Source organism: Vidua chalybeata, chromosome 7 (assembly GCF_026979565.1).
Source record: "Vidua chalybeata isolate OUT-0048 chromosome 7, bVidCha1 merged haplotype, whole genome shotgun sequence".
Lineage (NCBI taxonomy): Eukaryota > Metazoa > Chordata > Aves > Passeriformes > Viduidae > Vidua > Vidua chalybeata.
Genome location: NC_071536.1, coordinates 24,835,076 through 24,857,812, shown reverse-complemented (window position 1 = coordinate 24,857,812; position 22,737 = coordinate 24,835,076). Strand labels below are relative to the sequence as shown.

At 42.4% G+C, this 22,737-nt stretch overlaps 1 protein-coding gene across 4 annotated transcripts in view; it reads left to right on the top strand.

Annotated features, from left to right (window-relative positions):
• The window catches only part of TMEM169 (transmembrane protein 169), a 40,270-nt gene extending 23,172 nt beyond the window's left edge, over positions 1 to 17,098 (top strand). For 2 of the 4 annotated variants that reach the window (XM_053948385.1, XM_053948386.1), the window contains exons 3-4: positions 11,262 to 11,700; positions 13,169 to 17,098. In XM_053948385.1, the coding sequence (XP_053804360.1) occupies positions 11,397 to 11,700; positions 13,169 to 13,791 (927 nt within the window). In that variant the 5' untranslated portion in view covers positions 11,262 to 11,396 and the 3' untranslated portion in view covers positions 13,792 to 17,098. Of the gene's footprint in view, positions 1 to 44; positions 151 to 11,261; positions 11,701 to 13,168 lie in introns of those variants that run through there. The other 2 variants (XM_053948387.1, XM_053948384.1) reach the window with 2 other exon arrangements.
• Positions 17,099 to 22,737: the final 5,639 nt, after the last annotated feature.

Here is a 22,737-nt window from a genome sequence, read left to right as displayed (position 1 = left end):
GCGCCCGCCCCGCCGTGTGACGCGCGGCCCCGCCCGCCCGGGGCTCGGCGCCGGGGACGGTGGAGCGGTGCCGGCCGTGGCGGCGGTGCCGGCCGTGGCGGCGGTGCCCGGGTCCTGTGGCGCGGCACAGCGCGGTACCGCGGGCGGCAGGTAAGGCAAGGGGAGCTGTCGGTGTCGCCCGGGTCCCACCCCGCGGGGCAGACACCGCTCAGCGCCCGGGAGGGGTCGGTGCCTCCGGTGGCGCCGCGGGGTCGCCGCTACAGCCCCGCAGTGAGCGCCCACCTGCCCGCAGCCGCGGGCTCGTCTGCTTGCAAGGGACGGGTCGCCTTGGTTTTCTATTCCGCTTCGGGTCACCTTCCCCGTGGACGCGGGCAGGCACCCTGAGGAGCAGCGGGAGCGGAGCCCCACCGGGAGCAGCCGGTGGGAAGCCCGGAGGCTGTCACGGACAGAAGAAGGTGCTGGTGTGAGCCTGCCACGGACCCGCGGGCGGGCACTCCTCTCTCCGGGCATGGACTTTGTAGGGAAGAGGCCGCGAAGGCTGAGGTGACAGCGTTTACCATGTCCCCAGTAGAGTAATTTTGGGCTCAAATGCCTTTGTGATGGTGGTGTCCGTCCCCCCTCTCCCGGCCCCCTTAAAATGGCCCTAACTAAGCTCAGTATTAGCTGCTCAGCTGACTCAGAGGACCGGCAGCATTATTTTCTTTTCTATCCCACAATGAAGTGACAGCATCTTTGTCCGTTGCAGGTGATTTTAACCGGCGCTGATGTGCCCAGCAGCATGTGTATGCATGTTCAGTGTCTTTCCAGGCATCTCTTCTGTCCTTTTCAATAGAAGAGATGTATGAAAGTATGTCTCAATTTTGTCTTGTTATTTTTGCCTTAGGAGAGTTGGCTAATGTGAGAAGAGAGTGGGGTTTCTTTAAAGACATATAAGTAAAGTGGGAGAATCATTGAGTCTGTTTTGGGATTCTCATTTGTGAAACAAATTTATTTACTTTTCCAAAAGTATGTTTTAAGATTTAATAGTTTAAATCGGGCACAATTTTAGGGTAACGTGTTTATCCTGTAGTTCAGTGTGTTTCGATGCTGTGTACCCTCCTTTTAAGTGTATGGGAGGGGAGGCATAGAGAAGCTAGCAGTGTGTCCAGATTCATTCACCAAAGGGTGACAAGAGGGGTGCATTTCTGCATGGTGACTTAGGCCAATAAATCAACTGTTAGACAAAATTGCCCTTTTGGGGTGGGTCAATGTTTGCAGAATACATCAGCGTTGAAAGCATTCCACTTCCTGGGGGCAAAACGTGAAGTACTGTGAGTGACACTGCAAAAATCTTTTTTCCTCCCTTTAATTATCTTTCACAATCTGAGACTTCACAGATTCCCATTAACTATCTCTGGCTGCCCCACATATCTTAGGCAGGCTGTATCAGAGCAATCATTAATTAATCCCAGGGAAAAGCACTCATCTGTGCTGGTGAATTAGATCTTCATATTCCAGCCTGCCTGCCATCCCAACTGAGCTGCATGGCTCCAAGGAAAATCCAGTGGACCTTTCTACTCATGTGACCTCCTTGACTTCAGTGTTCTTCCTGGAGAGCACTATCAAAGATTTTTTCTTCCCTATCAGGATATATTGTTTGGTTTCTGAAATTTCCCAGAAGCCACAGAAATGCCATAAATAAGGGGCTGAACACATGAGTTAGGGTTCTGTGAATGATGGGTGGGAGGAGAAAGGGGAAAGGCATCAAGACTGTAGAGGAAGGAGGAGGGGAAAGGAGACATGCATTCCTTGGCATTCAGTGGAGGGTAGCCCCTTCTGGTACAAAATGTGTTCACAAAATACAGACCTGGGATAACCGATGCTCACAGACATTTTCAGCAAAGCAGTGGCTTCTGTTCTCTGTTGTGTGCGTTGCCTTTGAACCAAGGATTCAAACTGTACCTTTGTGTGAATTGATTTGACCCCAGTCGTTGAAATTCAAAATTATTTAAGCTGAAAGGAAGAAAATCTTATTAACTAAAATCAAATTTAATCTCCTCATATGCTTTTACTTTCTAAATCACAAAGGAATGTCACTTTTATTGATAACATTAAAAGATGTTGTTCTGTCACTCCACACAGACAGTGGTAAATTCAGTAAGCATAAGGCTTTTGCATATTGATGTTACTCTATAAACTTAATGTTAAGATTCTAACTTTTTATGTGTTAGAAAATAGTGTCTGATTAGACAGCTTATTTTTTTATTTATTTTTTTCAGTATATGTCAGCTTGAATTTGGAAGAAAATAAATCTGCATTTAAAGCCTCGGAGTCTTAATTTTTGTTTTTTGAAGTTAACCATCTGACTTTTTTTGCATTGGTGTATATATATCACTTAAAGCATCAACCATTCAAAAGTCAAAATGACAAAAAAAGAATTCAGTAGTTTTTTCCAGTTGTCAGCTCATTTGGAGTTGTAGGATTAGCATATGTCATTCTTGAACATCTACTTTTTTATTTACATATTGAAGAGAAAAAAATAGATTTCCTGTTTTTACAGCTCCCAGATTGTGTCTTGGCTTTGAATGAAGTAGTTCAATTTATTGAGATGAATAGGATACTCTGCATTTTCAGAAAAGGCTACTTTTGTCCAAAGCTGTGCTTTGCCAGCCTATGGCTCAGCTATTCAGCTGATGACACCTGCCAGTCCAGTATGCTGCCATGCTTTAAAAATCCTGGCACTGACCTGTACTGCCTTGAGAATTCCTTATGGCATGCTATCCTTCAGGGTGTCTGTGCCCTCCTATAGCTCAGAATCCACACTGGCAAGGGGAAAGGTCTCAAGAGTAGTTAAGTACCAACGTGGTGTGAGAGAAGAGGTGGCTCCAAACAGGAGAGAAACATCCGCAGGATCCAAACCCTGTGAGAGGTATGCCTGGGGTCAGCAGTCTCACAAGGAGGTGAGGGCAAAGGAGATTTAATGAAAAGCATCTTAGTGGCAGAAATAAAATTTTAAGGTTAGAGACAGCTTCTCATAGAGCATTTCTGCTAGTTAGCCTTCAGAAAAACACAGGCTCGCATTCCAGTAGCCTTTGCTTTCTCAGACCCGTTATGGGTACTCCAGGCTTATATTTTTCTTCTCCTGGGACAGCAAAAACCACACAAAGTGTAACAGCAATAATTTCTTCTCTCCCATTACAACAAATGTTTGGATCGAGCCTAAACCAAATGAAAGCTGGTGTTTGTGTCCTTACTTCTCTAGACCTTTCCATGGGATTATGGAATAGGCCTCTCTGGAAATCCCTGCTACTTTCTTCTCCTGTCTGTACATTCCCTCCTGAGGCTGCTTTTCCTTTCATCATCTCTTAACAGCAAGTGAGAGCCTTTCTGTTTTGTGGCTTCTGGTTTCCATGTCAGAACAGCCTCCTGGTCAACCCCAGCTGATGTTCAGGCTTTCTGGTCAATTCATCTTTTTAGGGACTTCCTCTCTGGAAAGGCACTTTACTCTCAGCTATGTCTTGGGGGATTTCAGTCTAATTAGAAGATAATCAGAATTTTACAATCTTTTATCATTATCCATAGCAATTTCATTCCAGTGATAAAAAAAAAAAAAAAAAAAAAAAAAAAAAAAAAAAAAAAAAAAAAGAGAGAGATACCAAGACAGACAGACATACAGACATCCCACTCAAAGCAGAGTTTGCAGTGGTGCAAGATATAGAATATCAGCATCAAATACTTTGAAACAGGTTCATAGAAAGATTTTCTAAACAATTACACACCCTGCTAATACCATACTAATGATACTGAAGCATTCACTTGTCTGCAATTCAAAGTGCTGCATTTTTAATATCCTGGCATCACAGGTCTCTATTTGCACTTGTATCCAATCACAACTCCCGTGAGCCAAGTAATTCCTGCTGCTGGAGATACTGTCTAAATATCCTAGATTGTATTTACTGTGCAATGCATTAAACAATCCTGAATCACTCCCACGGGAATATTCTAGTTCACTCTCTGTGCAGTTGTGCTCTCCAGCAACTCCTGGGCTGCATCCAGGTGTTACTCAGAAAAAGTTCTGATTTGAAGCCCCCAAATATCTTTACTAAAGAAGAACCACAAGATGTATGTAGCTTGTTGGTATTTTTCAGATAATGCTTTCCAGACTGGATTTACAACTGACTGTATTTTCCATTAGGCTGTATGGCTGCCACTGCTTCCTCTCTAATTGCAGGTATTTCAATGTGTGGTTTCTCCTCATTTTGTCAGAGTAAAGCACTGACTGGGGTGCTTGATCTTGCCAGCACAGTGCAGAGCAGGAAAGGGGACTGAGACAGAGATGGTCAGGGATCTTCTGAGTAGGAAGGAAGGAAAAAGAACCTGAGTTGTTAACCAGGGTACTTGCTTCTAGTTATTGTAAAGGTCAGAAAAGAGTCCAGCATGCATTAAAACCTTTTCTTGAGAGCACTGTGTGAAGGTCTTGGAGCTCTTCACTGGCATCCCCTGCAGTCAGGTCTGTAGCAGAAGTCCTGAGTTAGCACAGGTGCTTCCCACCCACCACCTGCCGGTGTTTCATGGCTTTGGAGCAACTCCCCGTGTTTCTCACTTCCACATGTGTGTGTATATGCTGTGTAGGAGGTGTTTTCTCTGCCCTCTGGTGTGGGAGGTGAGGGGCTCAAAGCTCTCTTTTCATGTACTTACTTGCTTTTTACTGTTTTCTAGGCATCTACTAGGATGCCTGGAGGGGAGGAGACACAACTCTGGTTCGTGTATGCAGCAAGTTCCTAGTGCATCTTCCAATCCCAACCAAGGACAGTTGGGTCTTATACCAATAAAAATAGATGCTACACTTGATCTCAGCCTAAAGGCACTGATGTGGAGGCAAGATGTTTAGCTAAAGTTGGTGGGATTGACTTTGTTCAGATGTTCCTATGGTACAGTGTAATCCAGCAGTGACCTGGCGGATGGCGTAGGGATTGCAATGAGCACCTGCTGTTTCGAGGTGCAGGATGGCCTGTTTTGGCAAATCCAGAAGTGAGGGGTAGAGCAGGGGAACAGAGAAAGCATGCCTCTACAGTTGAAATCTAATTTTCCTTACAAAATTTAAAGACTTTGGTTGAGTTTATTCAAAGCTCATATCTAAATGCTTGGTTTGCTTTGAAGATTTCAAACCTTCCATTTCCAAATTAGGCTCCTTTTAAAATCTTGGTTCTCTTTAAAGGCTAATGTGCCCATGCCATTCCTTGACATTTTAGCACCCTCTGCCCCTGAGGGGAAGGCATAAAGAAATAGATATCATCCATGTGGAGGCAGTGGGAAGCTTTGTGTTTTTTATCTCAATTTCTCTTTCTTCTAGCAGTCTGTTCAAATAAGTGGGAAGACAAGGGCAAGATAGCGTTTCAGGCTTTTGCTCCAAAAAAGGTAGACTAATACAGTTGGGGCATTTTTTAAAAGTTGGTATGCAAGAAAATTGATTGGGCATTCATTTAATAAAAAATAAAAAACTCATTTAATATAAAATTCTTGTATGCTGTCTTCTAGTCTTCAGTAATGAGTGATCTGCACAGCAGTTATTGTTCTGTGACATTTGGAAAAGTTATGGAACAGCAAAGGAAAATAAAAAGAACTGATTCATAAAAAGCAGATACTCTGCAAAATGTCCTTGACTTTTAAAAATACCCTTGGAAAATGTCATTCAAAAATGATATAATTCAGAAACAATAGTGATAGTACGCAATGTATCTCTTCACTACTTTTTTTTTTTTGTGCTTTGTATCTGTAGAATTCTGTCAGTGAGCGTTTGGTGTCTTGTGGAAGAATGGAAGGGAGATCAAAGGTCCTGAGGCACCCAGCACTGTCCTGGGAGCCAGGATGCCTTTAATCCACACCCAAGCAAGTCCAGTCTTGCTGCAGCTCCAGTGATGGTCAACAGCTAAGCTGGCCACAGCAGCTGTGGCTCATGGTGTGGTGCAGGGCTGGCACTAATGGCACCTGCCAACAGGCAGGAGCTGTGTGCCTGTGATAAACTGGAGGGACTGGGCAAACTTGGGTCTGTCAGTGCTTGCCCACGCCTCCCTTTGCTTTTAGCTTGAGCTTTTAGCACCCTCTGCCCCTGAGGGGAAGGCATGGCACATCGGGGGCTCCACTAGCAAACACCTGTAAAGTTTTTGGTGACTTGGGTCATCTTAGTGTGTTATCCCCTCTGCTCAGGCACTCAGTGCCGTCCTCTGCTTGTGGCAGCTCAGCTTAAAGTCTGCTCCTGCTTGGAAGCATGCCCAGAGCATGGTCATTTTTCTTGTTTCTCTTTCCAAGAAATGCAGTGTTTGGAAGCCTGTGGATTAAGCAGGGAGAGAAAGATGGATGTGATCTTTGAACTTTGGTGTTTGCTTTCTTTTACTTTTGCTGGGGTGGCAGAGGTAGATGTCTTCCTTTGTGTTTCTTGTTGTTGTTATACAGACACTTAATGCAGTCTGAAATCAGCCACTGCCAGGATGGGTAGTTTTTCCCTCCTTCCTTAGACATTCCTTCCTGTAGAAGGAGCTGCTTGCTGAAGAATCTGTATGGCTAAAAATAACATTTTATTCTTTTCAGTGAAATAAATCCCCCTGTCAAGCTCACCACAAGCTGCACAGACCCTGGTACTGATAGGGAGGAACTGTTCTTGCCTCACTGTCTAATGTCATTCATCACAGCCTTGAGTATTTGCTAGTTTCAAGTGACTGTGCAATCTAGTTTGATCTATTTCACCATAAAGAGGAAACAGACATCCGCTGTTTTAGCAGGTGAGGATGCATATGTGAAAGATAATGTGGAGTCATTTAGGTATTTAAAACATGTGGAGGGAGCCCTACCATTTGGCCCTTTTCCTACATAATGCATGAATGAAATGTGTTTTCTTATATATGTCTTGTCACGTGTTTTTCTAGGGCCCGGGGGCTGCATGTTCTGCATTAGACCAATGCATTTCATCATAACACAATTGGTAGGTGGCAGACAGATCTGTCCTGAACATCTGGATGCATCTAATATCACCTATTTTTCATGTGTACAGTTTGCCCCTGCAGTTACAGCAGATAACCCCTTTAGAAATATTAGGGATTGGAAAAAATCCCTTGGGTGACATGAGTGCTCAAAACCACACACATGCAAATGCACAAAATCAGAGGTGGGGGTTGAGTGAAGATGAGATTGGGGATGCAGAGGTTATGGAGTAAAAGCAGTAAGCAAAGGAAGATCTGTGGCTGGGAAGCTCTCTCAAAGTGTGTCTCTGGGGTAGATTTTTCTTTATCTCTTCCCCATCCTACATAAATCACAGTGCTGCTAAAGCACAGGTTGTTTTTTTGTTTCTGCAGACTACTTCTGCATGATGTGAGTGAAGACGCCGTGCCAGTTCTTCTTATGTGTTGTACATTTTATGTGACTATAAAAATAAAAATTTATGCTCCTTGCTGCTTACCATCTACATTTTTTCCTCTCATGTCTGCTCTGAGCAATCATAAAAGGTTACTTGTGCTGCAGCTGGGATTTAAGATCAAGGATTTTATTAGCTTGCACGAAGGCTCTTCCTCCCCGTCTGTATTCAAACCAGATAATTTCTCTTCTGTTAGCAGCAGGATCAAACCCTGAAAACCAATGGAAGAAGCTTCCTTTGACCTAAATGGTGCAAGGCCAAGCTTTTAGGCTCCTGTTTTGTGTGTCAAAGACTATTACTGTCACAGGAAGTGTAAGCAGCCGTAGCTTTCCTGCATAGTAACAGAAGACTGTGCTTCTAAAAATTACTCTACAAAGTGCTTTTGCAGAGCAGCCTCCCCAGGGTTCTCCATCTGTTTTCATATGGAGATTAATAACAAATTGTTTGGCTAATAAACTGTTCCTTGCTATCTCTGAAATATGACCATTTCTTTTCCTTCCCTCCCATGGGTTATTAGATTCCTGTCTGCCCCTGTGCACCCACGTGGGAAGCATCACTAGTATGAGATACACAGCAATTGTTAATGTTTCAGCTCTATAGCAAGGCTTTGAAAGGGTGAAGATTTTGGTGTGTGGCTGAAGGAACTGATGCTGTGGACAGCTGTGTAATGCTGAGGGCTGGCCTTATTCTTAGAAGTGGTAAAGAAAAGGAAGAGAGGAAAATTAAGCTCTTTGTACACTACTGTGATTTCTGCAAGAGCCCAATTCTTGTTTGCAACTACAGAGAAAATATTTCCAGGAAAAATGGGACTGAGGCTTGAACCTGTTCAACTCAGCAGCACTGCTGTGGGATGTAGGGCTGATGGTGGTATTTTGAAGTGCTGAGTTCAGAAGTTCTGGACCAGCTGGCAGGGGATATTCTAGCTGCTTCATTGGGAAACTGATGAGAGAAAAATAAACATGTACTGTGAGAACAGGCATAAGATCAGGAGAGATCTTCGTGATCTTCAATCTGACTGCTCCCTAATCCAAACCAGGGGACTTTCCCTCTTCTGGTCAAGTACAGGTGACCAAAATTCTGCCAAGACAGCCAGTCCAGAATTGGAAGTTTCTGACAGTTTATCACCCAGTGATATATATCAAGGGACACCTACCCACTTTGTTAAAACACCTACCTAACGTCTGCCTTGTATTTGCATGTTTCAGCTTTTTATCTTGCTGCATCCTCCTCTGCTGTGTCATAAGGATCTCCTACATGTTTTTGGTTTTGATGTAGACAGACTGACATCAGATTTTACCTTCTTTTGCCTTAAACAGAATAATCTGGGCTCCTTTGCTTCCTTATCCAAGGGCTTTGACTCAGCCCCAGCAGCAGTGCTTCTTAGGGGCTTGTCCCCCATTGCCCATTCCCTCTCCTTTTATCAGCAGGAGGAGAAACTGAGCTGCCACTCTGAGATTACCCTGCTGTGGAGGTGTTTCTAGTCCTGGTGGTAACTCACAGAGGCAGTAGCTGCTATAGTGGGGTAGGAACATCAGACATAGCAAAATAACTTGGGGATCATGGACACCTTCTGGTCATTAATCAGCATTCTGCCTGCGTGGTGAGCAGAAGAGCAGGACACAGATTGCCAGTGCCTGTCTATGAGAGATTCAGAAGGGACATCACCTTGCTCCTTGCTCAATCAAGGCTGACATAGTCCTTTGGGCTTTGGCATCCCACTGAGAACTGACATTAGCTTATCATCCACTCTGAGTTTAAGCAAGGCCACAGCTGGATCAACTTTAAGAAACAAAAAAAAAGGCCCAACTACAAATATTTGCCTGTAGCTTTGTGCTCTTTTTAAATGTTACTTGTAAGTCCTCCCCTTCTCAAGTCAGTAGGGACTGAACATGGAACTACAGCCAGGAACTCTGGGAATCTAATAAACTTCTGTGTCTCCAAACTTCTAGTAGATTATTCCAAAAGTGATGCTTTTGGTTTCTCTGTTTCCAGGCCTGTTTTCCTGACTTTTGGAAGCAGACTCTCATTGTTGTCTCAGGGGCTCATTAGGCTCAATCATGTAATTTCAAGGTTTTATAGATGCAAAACATGAAGTTTTACAGCTGATTTTCAGAGAAAAAATGTTGGAGTCTATTGTACTTCCTGAATGAATTTACTGCAAAGAGTGAGTTTATTCCATTGCATAAATTAATTCCATTTACCCCCAAAGGCATTAAAACAAACAAACAAGAAAAACCCCAACGAACAAAAGCTTACATGAACTTCTGTTTTCCAGTGTGTCTGCTAATTTAGACATACATATTTTATGACAGGTGTGATGGCAATCTAAACAGACTCTTTCCAGCCATACTGCAGAGCTAAAAATATTGCCTGCCTAGTAATTTAGAAGTGGGCTGGCTTCTGGGGTATACTGAATCTTGAGGGGTTTTTAAGTCCATTTTATATGTCTTCTGATCACCAGGGAAAATTTATTTTCTCTAATGCACAAAAATAATCTGAAATGTTTAATTCTTCAAGGCTCCATAGAGCCAAATGGGCACAGTCTTAGGTGTTAAAGTGATACAGTTACAAGTTTTGTGTGGGTGTGATGTGTTTAAGTGTGAGCATACCAGGCATAAATAGTTGATCTAAAGTTCTGCACAAAATTTCAAAACAGACCAGCAAAATCTTAGATCTGTGGGAAGACCAGGACCATACTGCCAAATTTAAAAATGCTTAACTTTTCAAGTAAAACTATTTCCCCAGCATTATGTAGGCTATAAACTATGATGCTTGTGTTTCTTAATTTCCTGTTACAGGAAAGACTCAGTTACTAGGTAGAAGCTTAATTATTGGTCAGTTGCATTCTTTTAAATACAAATGTTCATGTAAATGTTCAACAGAGCTCTTCAGAGTTGTTAAAATGTTATTCATTGTATTCAGATTTGTACCTAAATGCTTCATGAATACTTGGCAGAGTCAGTTTCCTTAAATGTTATGAAATCTGAGAACCATTAATCCTTTTGCCGTATTCGTGGAGCAGGATTTGTCTGCCTCGATGCGTGTTTAATTACTGTGGTTTTTACTTAGGCAGCTTCCCATGGATTACAGTTTCACTTGATATCGCTGTTAACTTTGCTTGAAAGAGGAGCAAAAATTGATTTTTGCTAAAAAGATTTGTGTACACTTGTGTTGTTTTCTCTGTGCAATCAGAAAAATTTGCTGTGGTTCTCAATTCCCTCTCCAGCAAAGTCATCTTAATAATAATTTTGCTTTAAATTCACTGTATATTGTGTATTTTTAAAGTATGGCAACACTACATATTGCTAAATTGTTAAAGTTTGAAATATCAATCATTTTTACATAATTTGATTAATTTTTGTAGTGTCCTTGCAGAAGAGAGTAAATCATTAGATGCTCAAAATGAGAAAAGCTGGCACCAATATAGCTGTTGTAATGCTGGACAAGCACAGTGTTCCTGATGCAGTTGTCCCTATGCCAATCCCTTAAATTGGTCAACTTCTTTTTTATCTATGGTTTCAATCCTTTATTTTGATGCCTTTGGGCCAAAACTATTGTCTTCTGTTTGTTTCCAGCATTGCAGAGGAATGTTAAATTCATCCAGTAAGCTGGCTACGTTTAATCCCTTCTTATAAATGTTAATACTCTTTCCAGTAGCTTTGGTTTGTTATAGTGAAAACTGGACCCTAAGAATCAAGATAGATTAGATACCACAAAACATGTAGCCATGTAAGAGAACTGATTTTCAGGACAGTAATAGAGATCTTCAGACAACATTTAAACCAGTTGGAAGTAACTCTTTTGAGGAAAATTCTGCCAATCTTTTCTACTCGTTAAGACAGAGACACTTTTTCAGCCTTCTCTCTCATTTTAGGCTGGGAATGGAGTGCATAGTTTGGATACCAGCAGCGGGACATCTTACCAGAACAAAGCATCCATGGGACCATTCTTAATCAATGACTTCTAAGTGCAGGATTGGTGCTGTTGGATTGCAAACAGGTGCTACAAGATGCCAGGTGAGGTGACTGAAAGCAGCAGCGGGATGGAGGAGACTGTGCAGAAAGACAGCAAATCTGGAGGCCAGAGCCCTCGCTGTGGCACAATGAGAAGGGCTGTGGCAACCACTGTCACCTTTGATGGGGAAGCCACTATGGACCGCAGGAAAAGGAAGAAGAAAGAGTCCCGCCCTGAGTCAATAATTGTATATCGGTCCGAGAATGACAATAAGGTGGAAGAAGAACAGGCAGATGAAGAAGGAGGGGAGAGGAGCTCTGAGGAAGGCTCCAAGTTCCTGGGTCAGTCTATGACAGATGGTATGTAGTCCTGAGAACACTCACTTCACATAAGCTTTTTTGATGCCATCATGCTTTAAGGTCAAATGGAAGTGACTGTGGGACCAACCCTCTCCAAGACTACAGGCAAGGAGAGCTTGAGTTCATACATGAAAATGCTCTGAAACAAAGCATTACAGGCTGATTTGGGTTGTCTCCTGCAGTTCTTTTCAAAGTTTGGTTATTGCTACAGTCTTAGTTTTAAATGTATGTGCTGGTTGGGGTTGATGGGCTGGTTGCAGTGCTGTGCATGCATTAGGACAATGATGTCATTCTAAGCCATGATCAAGCCACTGTCCATGCCTGAACAACTGCCTGTTAAGTGAAAGGATGGAAGCAGATGGAGTTAGTGGCTCTACCTTTGATAGGGAATTTAACTCATTATCTAGGATTTGCTGTTGCCTTCTGTTTGGATACACTCAGCATGGCTTCCTCTTGAAGGGTGATTATTTGGCAAGGTCATCATGGGGCATCTTCGAGTCACTTTCACTTCTGCTATCTGTCCTGGGTACCCTTGCAGGGAACAAGTGTGGAAGGCAGGTCCTGTGGCTAAATACTCCTGTGAGTCAGCAGTGCAGGCTGAGAGGGGCTTAAATGCTCCTGGTCCACCAGATGCCTCCATGATCCCAGACCCTATCATTACTTGCCTGCTGCCTTCCTACTTTTGTGGAGTACTTCAAGCTGCTCAGCTTCTTTTTAAGAGTTTCTGAAGACCTTCTTCCAAGCTAGTCAGAATTAAGACCAGGAGGAAATATACTGTAGCTCCAAAGAGGAGTTTATGGCCAGTACCACTGCATGGCCCATCCTATACCAATGTCACTTGAAAGCTAAAGAAGTCCCTTTGTAACTTTAACACATATACCAGCACTGTCCAGTTTGGTGTCTCTACTGATCTCTTAAAATGCAAATATAAATTTATGACAGTTTGTTAAGTTTTTCTAAATTTCAAAAATTAATTTGGATTGAGATACAATGCAAATGTAGAGTGAAATATGAGCTATTCAGGTATAATTCCATGTGTGGATGTGCTTATTCCGAAACAAGAGTCTCAGTGATATTTATCTAATTAATCCCAAGTGTCCATGCTGTTCAGGAATAAATCCATGAAGTAAACAGAGAAAATAGGTATACCATTTTCAATTGAGTTACTATGTCTCATTCTCCTATACTCTTGCAGCACTTTCCCTTCACATATGGTCCCTAGTGGAGATACTGGAGTTTTCTCCCTTGTGATTTCTGTCCTCTGGAATTCCTGTCTTCTTCCTCATTAGCTCTTCTTCCATTTTCTTCTGTGGTAATTTTCTTCATACTGCATTGCTTCTTGTCTTTTTAAATTTGATTTTAAATGTAACTCCATATTCACTATCTGTCTTTGGGGTCTTTGAAGATTTACACACAATACTTTGTACAGAAAATAAATCTGATGTAGATGAGTTTATCTGTGTTGTAGGTGTCTGGAACATGCCTTTAGACAGCCGATATGTCACCTTGACTGGAACAATCACCAGGGGAAAGAAGAAGGGTCAGATGGTGGACATCCACGTCACCCTAACGGATAAAGAACTGCAGGAACTGGCTAAGTCAAAGGAACCTCCTAAAGAAGATGTAACTGAGAAAAAGAAGAAGTGTAATGTTGGGTTAGACAGAGGACCTCACATTGTCCTCTGGACCATCATCTGCCTCCCCATCATTTTTGTAGTGTCCTTCGTGGTTTCATTCTACTATGGAACCATTACATGGTACAACATCTTCTTGGTGTACAATGAAGAGAGGACCTTCTGGCACAAAATCACCTTTTGTCCCTTTTTGATTATCTCCTACCCAATTATAATTATGGTTGTTTCTTTCTCCCTAGGCCTGTATTCAGCTGTAGCCCAGGTAGCATGGTCCTTTGGGTACTGGTGGCACGCTGTCAGGGATATGGAGAAAGGATTCTGTGGCTGGCTCTGCAGCAAGCTGGGCTTGGAAGATTGTTCTCCCTACAGCATTGTCGAACTGCTTGATTCTGACAATATCTCAGGTAGTCTCTCTGGCAAGAGCTCTGCACAGGGGGTTGAGACCTCAGCAGTCTGAGCCTTTGTCCTAGATGACTATTTTGGTCATATGCCAGTGTTCTCACCAAGAAAATAACACACTGATTTTTTTAAAATATATATATATATATATTTAAACACAAACATAATGAATAAAATATTGGGCTGAGGGTCCTCTTTAAATGTCACAGAATGCAAGAATGCTAGCTTCACATGCTCTGGGTGGGGAGGTGCATGGCTTTCCAAGGATTTGTCATGTGTTGTAGCTAATTACAGCTTCTGGGAGTTGTAAGAAAATCCAGATCTGCAGGGCTCTGACTGTTTGTGGAGTAGCAGAGACATATTATGAAAAGTCCATATTATTAACAGTCCTTCTGTCAAGGTAGACTTTACTTTTCAGCAATAGGACATAGTAGTGACCTATGACAGAGTGAAAAGAAGTCTCTGCTTGGGGGATGAACTTCAAGAGATAGGAACCCATTCAGAGGTGAAGGCTAAATTGCAAAATGTGTGATGTTCCTGCAGTTTTCTTAGAAAGGGTCCTTTCCCAGTCCTTCCAACAAGAGCAGCTAATTTGGGCAGGCTGACTGCTTAGACACTGTTAGAGTTCAGTGTCACAGACCACTGAAATAGTGGGAGAGGACAGCACAGTTGCCAACAAAGGAGAGCGAGTTCTACATTGACCTGAAACAGCCCCATTGCACGATGGAAGAGCAGGGCTTGCTTTGTAATGTGGTGTGTGGAGACCTGATGGGGCTGTCACCTAGAACCCTCAAGTGGCTGCAGGTGCTCAGATAGGTTCTTGGAACACATCTGCAGTGCATCTCTTGATATGTGCACTGCTAGGGAGGAACAATCTACAGGAGTCATACACAGTGCGCAGTGCAAACAGTTGTATTATAGGGAGGAAATACCTGCTCTAAGGAGGTGCCTGCCCCTAAAGAAGGGGCAATCCATTTACATCTCACTGCAATGCAGGTGTGGACTTGCAGCACCTGGATTTAGGGAGGTGGAGTTGAAAGTGCTTGAGATGTGATGGGCTCTGAAACAAGTTATTCTGGTTTTCAAGTTGCTCTTATGGAAGACCTGTTGGATCTCCCCTTTCAGAATGGGGGAGTCTAGAAGTTCATGTCTATCTGTGCCTCAGCTCTGGAAATCTGTGTTGCCTTCCCCACCTCATCCCTCTTCCTGTTTAATTATATGGAAGAGCATTGGATCATACATCATCCTCCCGTCATGTCTCATTTTCATAACAGGTTTCTCTCCTTTTTAGATTTTTCATGGCATCATAATGGGCTCTCTGACCAGGCTGAGGTGGCCACCATAGGCTGGAGAAAGTTAAATGTCTCTTTAAAAAATGACTAGCAGAAAAATCCTTTATTCTTGATCATCTATTGGGGTTTTGGCCTAAGAAGGAGATGAGCAAAATAAAAGAGAGGTGCAGCAGATTTTAACGGGGGCTGAGTAATACATCTGAAACAGTTAATTTTCTCAGTGCTCCAGCTCAGCTGGTGCTGCTGGAAAGTCCGTGAGCCTCAAGCCAGAGGAACCCACCATTTGCTTGCATGTAGGTAGGTAAGTGTGGCATGCAGTCTGTCAGCTGCACAGTCACTCCTGTCTCTGTAGGTGTCTCCCTATGGAGGGGAACTGCTCTAGTTTTAGGATGGTAAAGAGAAGCATTCAGAAGCTGAATTTCACAGAAACTAATGCTTTGTGTTGCATTTTAAGGTTGAGCTCAAGACTACAATGACTGTCCTGGTTAGAACATCTGGAAACTGGTGATGTATAAACAAGTCCATCTGATCCTCTAGTCCTAACACTGAGAAATAAGTAGTTCTTGCTGCATCCTGGGTCCCTGGGAGGTCAAAAGAGCCTCTTAACATTGGCTGAAGGCTCAACAGTAACTAATGTACAAGCCAAATATCAAGAACAGTCTTGGCCCCACACTTAACTGGGAAAGCAGTGGTGCTCCCTGGGCACAGGTAGAGCCAGGCTGTGTTTGTTGTTTCCTACTGTCATTTTTTACTGGTGAAGTATTTCAAAGCAATTACCAACTTCCATAAAAAATAAAATAAAATAGACCCCAATCTGTGAGAAAACATCAGGCAGTTTAGTGGGTTTCAAAGAGGCCAATATATGCCTGGGACTGGTTCAAGCAGTGGAATTCCTTTCACAGGCCTGTTCCAATCAGGCAGGCTGATATGCCTCTGAATTAATGGAGATGCTGAGGATAAGCCATGCCAGTGCTGGCAGTCTGTAGTTACCCAGTGCAGCCACTTTGCTTAATACTGCTCCACATGGAAATTGCAGGCTCCCACATGGCTGGAGGGTGGGAATAAGTGATGCTTAACAAGCATTAAGGAAAAAGAACACTGGCAAGTGTTCTCACGCTTTGCCTAAAGGGACACTGCTGGCATGAAAGGGGTGGATTGTGTATCTTGGCCCCAACATGCAGCAGACAAGTTTGGGGAAAGGATGGCTGGCAAGTGTGCATTGCTGCAGAGGGAGAAAACCCAATTCAGCTGTCACTGCCAGCAGCAGCTGTTCAAGGCTAGACGAAAGGCTGGGGTCAGTAGCACAAAGAGCCTTCAGCTTACAGAGGGCTTGGATGATAAGTACCAGCTCATTACAGAATACATCCATGTGAAATGTCTGCTGAGCTGCAGGATTTGCTTTCAGGATTCTAACAGCCCTCTGGAGTGGAGACAAAACCAAATCTGTGCCTCTTACTGCTACATAGACACAAAGGAGCATCAGAGGAGTCATAGTACCCTCCCACTGCAGTGGCAGCTGTGCTTCTGGATTTGGAGTTCATATTTTGGGGCATATGCTGGGACAATCCATCATGTGTTTTCTACTTCTTTACACTTAACTAAGCTTTCATTGGCTCCTGCTAAATTCAAGGTGTTCTGTCATTGATTTTGGTGGGGGGCTATTTTAAGCTTGGGGTTAGTTCTGGTGCTTGGGGTTAGTTTTGGTGCTATTTGTAAAAGTTTAATTCAGACTTTTCTCTAAGTAACTGGATAGCTTTCTCTCTTGCCCACTATCCTCTGTAGCAGTTTGCCTGTTGCAAAATATATAATAATTATCAATTGCTGTAATAGAAAAAAGCACAAGTTTTTGTCTTGTTATACCCTGCTTTCAGAAACTCACAAGTAATTTCTGCTTATGTGCCACTGTCAGACTGCAGGGAATTCCAATTATTCTGATTGTTGAGTGTGTTTCTGGCTGCTCTAATCTGGATGTTTTTTAAGTAAAGATACTGTTTGCTGATAGTTATTTTTAATTGCATTCCCTTTTCCCATCCTTGCTGGCCTGGGTGGAGAATAAAGATGTGTGTGGCTTTACAGGAGTGTTACTCTCATGCTTCTGTTTTACTTTGTGTTAAAATCAGTGCTGTGAGATGGACGCAGTCATTCTATGCTGATAATTGATTAGAATTCCTTGTGTTTGAAGATCCACTTTAAAGTGTGTCTGAAATGGGTTGAAGTTCTACCCCTTGTTAAATAGTGCCTATCCAAATTGTTATATATCTCTGAGGCCGGTGTTCTTTATTTTTACTTCCTAGCTCACAAATGAAAGCTTTTGATTTAATTTTACTCATTGGGTGTCTGTTTAGCTTTAGCCACAAGGATCTATAGTGGGGGATATACTTCCATACCAAAACAGGAAGTACTTTTAACTCTTCAGACGTGGTTTGTGTGTCTGTGACTTGGAGCTGCTATTTACAGCTGTACTGCAAAGATTTCTTACAACCCTTGGGTACTTCAGGCATGACTGTGGTAAGTCAAAGGAGAACCCACCAGTACAGTTCGTCAAGGTGTCTAAATATTAAATGACGCCTTTGGATCTCTCCCACATGGTCTTATTACAGCCCTACCCTCCTGCTGGCACAGGGAAAACACTTATTTAAAATCTTCTTCTAAGAAGGAGAGATGGATCTTCAGAAAACCCAAACAAAATTCCTAGATGAGGGCTAGCACAGCTTCAGTAAAACAACTCTTTGAGTCAAAAAGCTACCTGTAGGTAATTCCCTCAAACTGGAAGTGCAACAGCTGGAAATAGCAGGAAGGGGCTTTTGGTTTGATGCCTGCTGCAAACATGGCCAGGGGAACAGAATTCCTTATGTGGCAGATGTATGTTGGGGACTCCCCACCTCTTCACCCAGTGAAGAGCACAATGAAGGACACAGCTTCCTGTGAGATGGAGGTAGTGGGCCCAGAGACTTAGCTCATTAGCCTTTGCAGTTCTCACTTCTGAGGTGCAAGGTAATAATTTTATAAGCTAATGGTTATCAGTGAGAGACTCCTATTGAAGATCTTTGCATCAGGCAAAGCACACCTGTGTGACTGCACCATGTATCTCACCAGGGGAAGAGGAGTTGCTTATTCTGCCTGCTGACTTACCCCATTCAGTTTCTTTGAGGACTGAAACAGCATGAATGCACTTTTATCTACATTTAGTCCCTCAAATTCACCCTTCTAGTCCCTCCAGCCTGTGTTTTGAATCCTAAGGCCAGGATCCTGCAATTCCTTGCTGAGATTATCAGCAGAGGTTGCACAATGGATCCTCATAACCACCCCCCCAGGTACCTTTTAGAAGCTGCAACCAGTAGCTAAGAAAAGCCACTCCAATGTGCTCTTGAACACTGAGGCATGCAATTACACTAGCATTACAGAGAGAAAATAAGGATGCACAGACCACAGTTCTGTACTGTGATGGACACAATTTGGCTCAACATTTATGCAACCCCTTTTTGTCCCAGGCAGTGAATTATCTATGGGATCAGTGCCCTCCCTGCTTCTTTCCAAGCATTTGGCAATGTGGAGGCAGTTGTATTAATGTGTTTTCATCCCTAGATTAGTCCTTGGACATTTATTCCCTGAATAGAAAAGGGAACTTAAAAAAAAAAAAAAAAAAAAAAAAAAAAAAAAAAAAAAAAAGAGAGAGGTTGAGTCAAATTCAGGAGGGGCTAATCCACTTGGAAACACAACTTTTCAATTAATTTGGTGAATTAGAATAGACATATGTTTGCTAGTCTTAACTACTAAAGCATGGTTTCTCTTCCAACAGGCAGACACTTAATGATGAGGGAGGGCTTGTGGTTGTGTGTTAGGTCCAGGTAAATTACCAGGGGGTTCAAAAAGCCCCTAAGCATCCTCCCACATAACAGGTGAAGTGTGATTGCATGCAAACAAGCAGTCCAGAGAAACGAGGCTTGAGGGTCTGTCATGTATCCCCCCTGGTCACCCAGTTCCATTAACTTCCAGTTCTCCTAATTTCATGTCATTACACGGTAGCTGAAGTCTGTCAGAATGCATTAAAATACAGAGAATGCCTGAGTCAGGCCAACAATGCATTTTTCCCTGTGTTAAAAAAATGCCCTTACTTTTAGTGTGCCAAAACATAAAACCTTACTCCCAGAGTACAGCAGCTAAAATCCATTGTGGTTTGTATGCATTGAAATTAGATATGCCATGGATGAATTTGACCTGGAGCCCCTTAAGATAAAAATCTTTGATGTGATCTCCTTGTCTTAGGGCTCCTTTTCCCAGCCATTTCTTCCAAGTGCAAACTTAGCTTTACAAGATAAAAAAGGATAACTACTGATTTTGATAGTATGTTCTGCCTGCAAATAGGATAAACCCCCCACCTCCCAGGCAACATGTTCCCCCAGAGCATGGTTTATTACAAGTTCCTCCAGCAGTAATGTATATTAAGATAAATATATTTGAAGGTGCCTTAGACTATCTTCATATATATGCCAAATTCTTTCTGCTCCTACAGTGGTAAGGTAAGAGAATAAGAGAATCAATTCTTTCTACTACAAAATACCAGCAAACTTGCTCATTAGGATATAACACAAATATAGCTTAATTTATTCTAGCCTGATTATCTGAATAACCTGTAGTTGTGATCTGAACACCCCAAATATCATAAATACACTGAATGGCTGTTATAGTGTCAGTGCTGGGCATGAATCCAACAGCTCCTGGGTTAGTCAGCGTAAGGAGAGCATGCATTTTATTCAGTCTTTCTAAAATACATTCTTGTCCTGAAGTATGGAAGTGTCAGTTTCTAATGATGTACTTAAATGTATTTGTAGTGAGTTTTAGAATTAGAGGCAATTACTAGAATATCCTTCCATGATAATGGAGATTTTCCTTAACATTTTATCCATGGAAAAATGGCATGCAGAATTAACAAACAGAAGCAATTTTAACCTCCAATAATTTATTCAAATGAGCTCCTCTGTGACCTAAGAAAGGAGCAGAAATAATTCGTAGTGTCTGCATGTAGTAAAGAAAAAAGTGAAATATTTAATATAATGAGCAATATCATCCCAAGGCACACATAGTGTCATTGCTAAATGGTATCTCAGTTCTCCTCAAATATATGTTGGTGGAGCTGCCTTCAGTAACTCACAGTGATTATAGCACTGGCTTGTCTCTAATATGATTAAACACTGCTGGAGCCATGGACTCTAATATCGAAACAGGCTGCAAGGCAAAAGTTTCATGTCATGGTGGTGACTTCAGCCAACCCCATGATTACAGCAGGATTGCTCTGAGGCTCCAGTTCCACCCTAAAACCAAGTCTGTTTTGATGTCTAAATTTGCCATTTATTTCAATAGAAAGTTATAAAAATTAAATGTCTGTCTTGAATGTCTAGTACAAAAGAACATGCAGAAAGCATTGTCATCTTGATGACTTCCTTCCAAGGAATTTCTGTGAAACAATAAAATAACTGACAGGGAAAACTTGAAATTATTCTTCCCCTGGCTCTACATCTGACACTGTCACATATCTGCTAGTGTAGTGGGTTAGCATCAATTCACACAAATAGAAACCAAACCTAATCCCTTCTTTCCTCTCAAATATAAGCTCTCTCCTTCACATTGCTGCTTTGTCCCCCTAAGCTGTACAAACTGGAAACTCACAAGAATTAAAACATGACGTCCCCTCCTCAATGCCACAATGCTCCATTTCGAAAGTGCAATTAAAGCAAATATTTTTCAAAAGATCCCAAATTTCATCCTTTCAGTCTGATTTAATCTGCTTCCAGGTGCAGGCAAACAGATAGAAATTTAAAATGGGATCCTCTCAGCTCACAAAGAGCCTAGTTTGGCAGCTGAAGACTCCTCATCCCTTCCCACAGTTGAATGGATAAGGAACAAAATCCTGTGCTGTGAGGATTAAATTAGATTATTAGCCAGCCCGTGTGTGTGTGCACGCAAACATGCACCATGCTGGTGAGGGCAGGATGAAACTAAAGGGGAGGATGCTAAAGGCTTATCCTTGTGCATCTGCTAAGCAAATCCCTCAGGCAGTGAGTTATCCCAGCTAGCTTGTCCTGAACAATCCGCTGCATGAAAGCGCTTTCCAGAGGCCCTGCAAACACAGCTGCATTGCTAATGGCTGCCAACAAAGGCACTGCACAGGCAGCGGTGCGGTACAGACTGCGAAACAAAGGGCACATGGAGAGCAAGATGGATGAGATTCTGCTTCTACAACAACCCCATCTGAAATAGCAGCAGCCACTTGGTACTTACTACCTCTTAATAAAACGCTGGCTTTCACTTTTTCCAAACGCTATTTGCTACTCTTTTGCTGGGCTGCTGCTTTCCCCAAAGCACATACCTGCCATGATCTCTCTGGTCCTCTCCAGGAACCCAGGTGCTCTGGAGCTCAGTTGAGCCCAACTATTTCTATTTGTTTGAAAGAAAATCAGACCCTACATGGCAAATAGTCCCATAAAATGTAATAAACAAATTATTTGTTGTAATAGATTTAACAACTAATCCAGAGAAGTCTGCCAGAGTTGTTTCCACTGCAGACACATGTCTGGGGCTTTTCAGTTACTTAGCAATGGGAAATATTTTGCTTCTCGTGATACCAGGCTGAGTGGCCCTTGCATCACTGCCTGCAGAAATCCTTTGGCTAATCCACAGATTTAGAACTTGTGAAGCAATCCTTAACAGAAACACAGATTTTAGATGTAGAAAGAATTTTAAATCTACTTCCCCAAAAGGTAAAATATAAGCGCATATGTTTTTTTGCTGCTGTTATTGCCTAATTTCTGCCAGACTCATGTACAGAAATTCCTCTGCAGTTCGGCAGTGCTTGCTGGGTGACGCTCCCTGCTCCTGCGGGCTGCAGAGCGGCTGCCTCTGCCTGGTGTCTGGGATCACGTTGCCCTCCAGTGGCTGAACTGAAAAACGGGGATAAAAGGCCACTGCAGTACTTCTCTCTGCTATAGAAATGCTTCCAGAGAGGTCTACACGCCATGAAATTGCAATAATTTGAACTAAGAATTTATGTCATGCTAATTTTTAATATATGAATATAAAACTAATCCTTCCCTCCCTTCCTGTTCCTTGTAGGTATGCAATCTAAAACAATCTTCATCCTGCTTTTTCTCTGGTTTGCCAGGCTTATATAGTGGGCCATGGGAGAATGTTTAGTGAGAAACAAATTGATTTGTCCCTATATATGAGAGTGTGGTCAAACTCCATTTTAATAGATTGTGCAAATAAATTTCTCAATAATACATGCTACTGTAACGTATACGTCATTCTCAAAAATACTTTAGGGTTTTTTTTCCCCAATAACATGTGACATAAATGCCGATAAACTAATATGTGGCAACAAAGGCACAATATTTTAAAAGATACAAAAGTCTAAAAAAGCTCAGTGCCCCTCTGAGCTGGCCCTTGCAGATGATTTTTTTTAATATTCAACATAATGAGGCATTTTCTGTTTTGAAAGTGAAGCTCCATTCACAAATGCCTGTGAATGTTCAACATTTATGCAGATCTGTCATATCTCAAACTGAGCACTAAGAAAATGTGATTCACACAACCACTGCTTACTGGTAAGAGACTTGGTTCAAGTGATACATAAATCAGATTACAGGCAATCTGCTGAACAAAACCAGAGTTTAATTTGTAAAGTGCCATTTAGTTACCATAATCATAAGAATTTC